The sequence below is a fragment of the Poecilia formosa genome, unplaced genomic scaffold (assembly GCF_000485575.1).
Source record: "Poecilia formosa unplaced genomic scaffold, Poecilia_formosa-5.1.2 Scaffold29, whole genome shotgun sequence".
NCBI lineage: Eukaryota > Metazoa > Chordata > Actinopteri > Cyprinodontiformes > Poeciliidae > Poecilia > Poecilia formosa.
In genome coordinates, this window is record NW_006799968.1 from 2,545,814 (window position 1) to 2,553,163 (window position 7,350).

General features: G+C 41.8%; 1 protein-coding gene across 5 annotated transcripts in view; it reads left to right on the forward strand.

Moving 5' to 3' along the window:
- ntrk3b (neurotrophic tyrosine kinase, receptor, type 3b) overlaps window positions 1–7,350 on the forward strand; it is a 327,306-nt gene that overhangs the window by 57,476 nt on the left and 262,480 nt on the right. For all 5 annotated transcript variants that reach the window (XM_016669998.1, XM_016669995.1, XM_016669996.1 and 2 more), the window contains exon 3: window positions 1,102–1,173. In XM_016669998.1, coding sequence (XP_016525484.1) covers window positions 1,102–1,173 — 72 coding nt within the window. The remainder of the gene's footprint in view (window positions 1–1,101; window positions 1,174–7,350) is intronic.

The following is a 7,350-nucleotide window of genomic DNA, read 5'->3' on the forward strand; positions in this document are numbered from 1 at the left end:
GCGTATTAAAAGTATAGAGAGAGAAACCCTGCATCCAGAAATTCAGATTTTTCTTCAGTCAAATATGTTCATCCAGAACTTTAAACCATTTATGACCACATCGTTAATGCAACTGGTGTTGACAATTCATTATACCTGATAAACGTCATCTAATCCCTGATCTTGGTGGCCTACCATGGTGGCACAGCTTTTAATTGTTGGAAAAAGTCAGATTTTACTTTTTACTGTAGAATATACTGTAGGATTCTCCTAAAAACCTACCTAATGACCTCTGGATCGTTTGTGTGATGGCAAATCTCCAGAATGGCACGATTTGATCTTCTTTGGGGGGGCGGGAAGGTAATTGGCACCAGCAGCTGGGTGCAATCAGCTCCGTGCTTTATGAAGCTCTCGCTGATGTCAGGGATGTCAAGGACTTCTTTGGAATGAGGCATCTGTGATTACAAGATTAGAAGTCATTACAATTGCAATTGAGAACAGTGTTTCCCGTACTGCGGCGCTGGGAGATCCAGAAAGCCCTTGTGGGAATTCCACTGGGTCTCCTTTGGCAGACTGGGGATTAGTTTAATTTCATTACTATTTCACTCCTATACAAGTCAGCACAATGACACAGAGCCTGCTCCTCCGGCGAGGAATTTCACTTCCGTTTGCATGGAAGACAGAGTAGTTTGCAAACTTTGCACCAAAGGGTGCTTCAAAGTGAACTTTTGTTTGGTCCTCGACTCGGCTCGGCACGATGCGCACGCAGGTTGAGGTTAGGATGTGAAGACGAAGAAAAGATTGAGATATGTTCTCTTTTTGCGTGAACGTCTGTAAGGTGACATAGGTTCTTTTTCTAGAGGAGATCCTTTTTACGTACATTTCTGTATGTTTCTGTCTTGAAACTAAAAGAAGAAAAAGGAGAAAACCGTACCAAATGATGGAAGAAAATCTGGATAAGGGATGAGAAATCCAGCCGCCCTCCCGCTGTGTATGTGATAGCGACATAATGAGAATCTGTGCTTGGAGTTGAATATGTCCGCATAAAAAAAGAGGGGAAAAGAAAGAGTAAATCCAGTCATTTTTTTGATATCTGTTCTTTATCTCTTTTTTTCTCCTCAGGACCATCATGAATTGTAATCTGCGGGTGATCCAGCCTCGAGCCTTCGCTCAGAACCCACACCTGCGTTACATGTGAGTAAACACTCTTTCTTCCACCGCGTTTCCCGCGCCGGCGAAAGATTTATTATGATCTGCGGAGATTGACTTCTCGCCATACGCGGATGTATATGAGTTAGTGTTGAACAGACCGTGATGCGCTTGATAGAGACTGGCTTTGGGAAAATTGTGCCATTGCCATTACTGCTGCAACAGTCGCACATCTTAAATGAGACATCCATTATTTGCCTCGGATAATTGGATTCCTATCTGCCACGGCCTCTTTGTGCTGTGGTGGAGCAACATGGCGAAGACGCAGTTCCATTTAGACTGCACTCGCCAAATGGACAATTTGTGCATGAGGCCCGGCATCAGAGAGCTGGGTGAAGAGCAAAGTAATTTCTTTAACAAAGGCTGATGTGTCCCCGTATGACAGGCTGTTATTCCCCAATTTTCCAGCAGTAAACACGCAGAAGAACTCTGTCACTGTCTTTTACCTGAGTGCACTGCCATCTGCAGTTTCCAGTTGTTGTTGAGCCATGGACAGTTTCTGTTCAGCATGTCTTGTACTGCCAGCTGAGGCTAACGGTGTGAGGAGTCTGGTTGCCGTTTGGTGTTAGGACAGGTCTTCTCTACAAGAAGGGAGGATGGGATAAAAATAAAGACGCCTATCTATCTACCTTCCTACTTAGATAGCAAGGTGGGTAAAAAATACAAAAAAAATTACGACATCTATCTACCTAGATAGCTAGGTAGCTAGACACCTAGCTAACTATCTGCATACCTTCCCATCTATCTACCTACCTTGCTAACTACCTACCTATCTTCCCACGTAGCCAGCTACCTATCTAGCTAACTATCTACATGCCTTCCTACTTAGCGAGCTACATACCCACCTAGTTGGCTACCTACCTATCTACCTACCTGACTACCTGTCATGCCTTCCCACCTAGCTTGCTACCTACCCACCTAGACAGGTGGGTAGGTAGCTAGTTGGCTATCTAAATTGTCCCTAGGTGAGTGTACATGGTTGTCTGTCTCTGTGTTGCCCTGCGTCAGACTGGCGACCTGTCCAGGGTGACCCCGCCTCTCGCCCGGAACGTTAGCTGGAGAGGCACCAGCAACCCTCCCGACCCCACTAAGGACAAAGGTGTTAGAAAATGGATGGATGGATGGTTCAAAAAAGAGAGTATATCCAGTTGTTCAGGTCAGAGGTGAATGGGCTGACAGCTCAAATAATCAGTTGTGCAGAACACCATCTGAAGCAATCCACAAAGCCTAGCTGGAACTGGACAATAGCAGATGGTGTGATGAGTCTTCATTTCAGCTTTGACATCCCGGGTCACAGTTTGCCACAAGCAACTGAGAAGTATGGATCTATCCTGTCTTATATCAAAAGTTCATGCTGATGCTAATGGCTTAAGATGTGGGGGTTTATTTATTGGTGCACTTTTGGGTTCTTAGTTTAAGTCAGACATAGCTTACAAGTCACAAACTACCCGAATATGTTTTCTGACTACATTTATCTCTTTATGACCTTGCATCATCACTTCTAACAGTGTAATTCAACATGCTGAAAAACTCAAACCATCTCTGATTGGTTCCTTGAACAAAAGACAATGAGCTCTACATTCACCAAATCTCAACTGACTAGAGCACTTTGGGGCAAATATGCAGCAAAAGTGTGATGCTATTATTTCAATATGGACTATGAGGAATGTTTCCTGCAGTGTCGATTCTCTGCCACGAAGAACTGGGGAACAAGGACACCTGACCCTGTACTAGCAACATGTCCGATAAAGCTGCTAGTAAGTGGATGTATATATATATATGTACACCTGCACATAGACAAATGTATACATATGGAAACAAACACATTTACCGTACATAAGCTGTATGTCTACGGCATCTGAAGCCATTGAGCTACTTTACTTTTAAAACTTTTTCCTGATCTGCAGACTGTCTCGACTTGTTTCAGCTGGGGGTGTCTGCAGCGTGATGTGTGTGTGCGTGTGTGTGTGTGTCTGGGATTGTGTTGTGTTGCATAGTGTGCATACCAGAAAGCAGTATTATTTATTTGACAACTTAATCTTGCCTCTTACTGAGGCAGAAAATACTAGTTAGGCGGTGCTGTCATACCAGCAGATGTTCTTGGCATCTCAGTCTGAGTAATATTCCCAGGTTGGTCCCTTTTTTGAGTGTGTGTGTGTGTGTGCGTGTGTGCGTGTGTGTGTGTGTGTGTGTGTGTGTTATGCACATTGACATTAAAAAAAGACAACTGCTTCTCTTTTTATCTGGTCAGGTGGTTGGTGGAGGTAATGGAGCCCATCAACATTTAATGGAAGTTATTTAAATGCCGCCTTTGTTTTAATTTTCCCTCCAGAAGATGGATTTGCCTGCACAAGACAGAAAACAAACAAACGTTTAGGGCATGCTTTGGTTCACTGTCCCCTTCATTCCCTGAACGATCAGCGCAGTGGTGAAGGACTCAAAGCCACTCATGCATGTTGATATTAATAAGAATAAATGATAAAATACCCAGGAGATGACCAGAGGTGTGAGCGCTGTATCTTTTGATGCTCGACTACAGTTGAATGCTTAATCCAGGAGTGTGAGGTTGAATTGGAGGGTTAAGTTATTATACTTTATTCTAGCATTGCCACTTCATTAGGGTTTGCCAGTATTTGTTTTTTCTGTCCGGCTCTCTGAAGGTCTCAACAGGAAGGCCAGCTGGGTCCTGGGATTTCCCCTCCGTCTAGTGCAGGTAGTCGGGGAACTCTGTCTAAAATAACGTCACCGTCGGACAATGACAGATCCAACCATGAATGTAGCTGTTGCAGAACCAGAAAACTCCTTTGTAGACAAACTGCTTCGTCCTATTTGCACAAACGAGCGTTACTGTAGATCCTTCCTCTCAGCTGAGTCTACGGCCATCACTCCTCCAAACAAACTCAGGAAGTGTTTACATCCATTTTTTAATGTCCTTTGCTGTTTTCTGTCCATAAATATACACGTACTGTACCATTGTTTGAACATGCATGCTTTCACATACCATTGGTGCACCCAAGTTCCCCTGCGCTGGGGTAAGAAAAGTTGTTTCTGCTTAATTCTAGTCGGCCAGCCATTCTTTCTTGTGGTATTTTGCTCTTTGTCATTTGTTTCACTCGTTATCCAGTGTGGGTTGAGCTTTCGCTGTTGGACGGATGACCTTGTCTGTGATGTTTGAAGACATTCGATGGAGTTTTCTAGCTGCAAGCCGTCCCTCCTCCTCCACCACAGTTGGGATGAGAAGTCTCAGCTAATCTGTTTAGTTTTTACCCAAACCTGGTGCAATGCATTATGGTCCAACAACTGTTTTTTGTTTTTAGTTTAGGACATTGCTCCTAAAGTCAGATTGATCATTCGAAGGCAACTACATGACCCTAAAGACTTACTCTTAAGAGTTCAGTCTTTTTTTTTTTTAATTGTTCTGTTTTGAACTTTAGCATGCTAACTGAGTTTTGTGGACACGTAGATGTAGGTTTTTGGGCGGTGGGTTTGCTATCTATCTGAGCATTTCTCAGCCTGATCTTAGGATGGACAGGTTGGGACATTCACTTCTGGGAAAACGTTTTCCGTTTGTGAACGAGGCATCTCACTGTGAAATAATGGCATTCGAATTGTCTAGAATTGCATTATTACCCTTCCCGGATAGATGGGCAACAGTTTCTTCTCTGAAGGCATCACTAATGTCTTTCCCTCCTTTAGCATTGTGTTAAAGCGCATCTGTATAATCCAGAGCAGTAAATGGCCAAAGCTCCATCTCCTATAGAGGTAGTAACCCTCACTGATCAGTTAATTAAGCGTGTGTGATTAACAGAGCCCAGTTGCTTAAGCACAATGGGTGAAGGGGATGGAGGGGGGCATTGTTTTCCTACACAGCTTTTCCATTACCGCTTGATTTTGGTTTCATAAATAATGACGCTGTTGCGCGGTTTTGTTCAACCGAGGCTTGATTTGTTTCAGAAATCCGTTTGAAATTAGATATGTACTTTGTTTTTCCCCACCTCTCTCTGTGTTAACTTTTACTTTCTTGTAAATTTAATGAGGTAAATACTGTTGTGGATGTGGAAAAGGTTGACGGCGTCACTTTGATCATAGTGGCATTTGCATTGCAGTCAGCTAGCGCCGCAAACCCACCCACACACACACACACACACCCACACACACACTCTGGGCAGCCCCCGATAGGCTTCTGTTGCGCTTCCCTAAGTGGACAGTTGCTAGGTGACAATGAGGATGATGATGTCAGGGAAGATTAATTATTGCCCGTCCTCAGCCCCGGAGGACCTGGCTCATTGATGTCTGTGTCAGGCCGGCCTGTTCAAAGCCCCGACCGTCACACACCCCACCGGTTGCTCCTTTGTGAGGGGAACTGGAGCCGTCGTCTTCGTCACATGTCCGGACCAAAACGGGCTCAATTACTCGCAGTAAAAATATCATTAATTCCTTGTGCTGTAAACATTATGACTGCAATTAGCACCCACCATAGCGATGCCCTATCGCCAATTAGCATTCCACTCGTCTATTTTTAGCCTATGTATTATGCATAGCCATGTTTAGTATGCATTAGCGGTAGGCAGTGTGCATGCACTGCAAAAATGCAGATCGAACTAATGTACGGATTTTGTATTTCTGTTTCAAAGTGTGCGCCTTTCTTTCAGGTCAGAGGAATGATATATTCTAAAGTTTCTTTTAAATAATAATAATAAAAAAATTAAATAAGTTTTTTCTCAAACATCACTTTCTTTTTCCAGATCAGCAAATTTATTTTCTATTTGGGGGATTTTTCACTGAACGCAGGAAGTTTAACTTCATATTCAGTTTTCATATTTCTACATGCTGCTGTAGTTTAATGATCTGATCTTTATATCTTTGGTAGGATAATGACCTCTTCAAACAGGAATCTATAAAAAATGTGTTGAGCTTGTAGGTACAGTGAAAAAATAAACTATTACAATTTAAATAATTACATAAAATGGATTTAACATGTACAGATTTTATTGTGGTGATTGCTAACAACTATTTAAAATAATAATAAATAAAAAAAAAACATAGTTTTAATACCTAAAAGATGCTTCAACAGGTTAGCTAAATTCCAACCAATAATTAAAATGCATTTACTCTGGAGTATTTGTTCAATCTCAAGTAATTGTGGTATAAAACGTTACATGAACATTAATGGTTTGACTTTAGCACTAGTGCTTTAGCTAAACTAGCTAAAGTGGGATTTATGCTTAAATTCTTGCTCCATCAAAGAAGTTTTCTCATCCGTAAGTCTTTCAACACTTCTTTTACCTCCTGCTAATTTATTCTCATAGATTCAGTGATTAACAGATCTCTCATAAACCACCCATTTAAGTCATACATGATCCTTAAACAGCAAGGTTGCAGTAAAGGTGATATACACTGTCCCAAAACAAAAGCTCAATATCCAATGGAGGAACATAATAAGTCACACATGTACTTGACTTTTCAACATTTAAACCCACGTAATACATTCACCAATACACCAACAAATTTTTGTGCAAGACAGGAAATGTCAGCAGCTTTAGTTTTTTAGCTAATAGCTTGTAAGCTAGTGGCAAGATTACTTTATTGGCTCTGCAAGTTCTAAAGGGGCCCTGTAACAGGTCAGTCTATTAATAGTTTGTGTTTTATAAACTCTTTTACTTTTATGTGACAAGTAAATACTGCATAAGCAACAACAGACTTCTTGATATCTTCAAAATACACAGGGTTTTTTCATCACTAATGAACTCTGGTGCGTTTGAGGGCCTTTTTGTTGCCTAATTTAATTTCCTAACGGCTCTTGTCAAAGCATCATAGCTGTCATCATGAGGTAACCTCTGTGGCCCGGTGCAGTTTTACGAGAGCCCAAAATAAATTCAATAGAAGACCAGAGCCTGCGAGAGTAATTTATTTGGACCACAAAGATGATGCATTATATAACCGGGTGGGCAGATTAAAACCATACAACTGCCACTACATTAACCCACGCTGCTTACACGTCTCAGCGAGAAAAACAATGGTTGCTTTCAGGTAGTAAGACGAGAAATCAGGCAGTATGATGGAGAACATAAAGTCTGATTGGCACTGCAACAGTTTGGATTACAAATCCCTCCATGAGGTGTGTGTCTATGTAACTTATAACATATATATATATATATATAT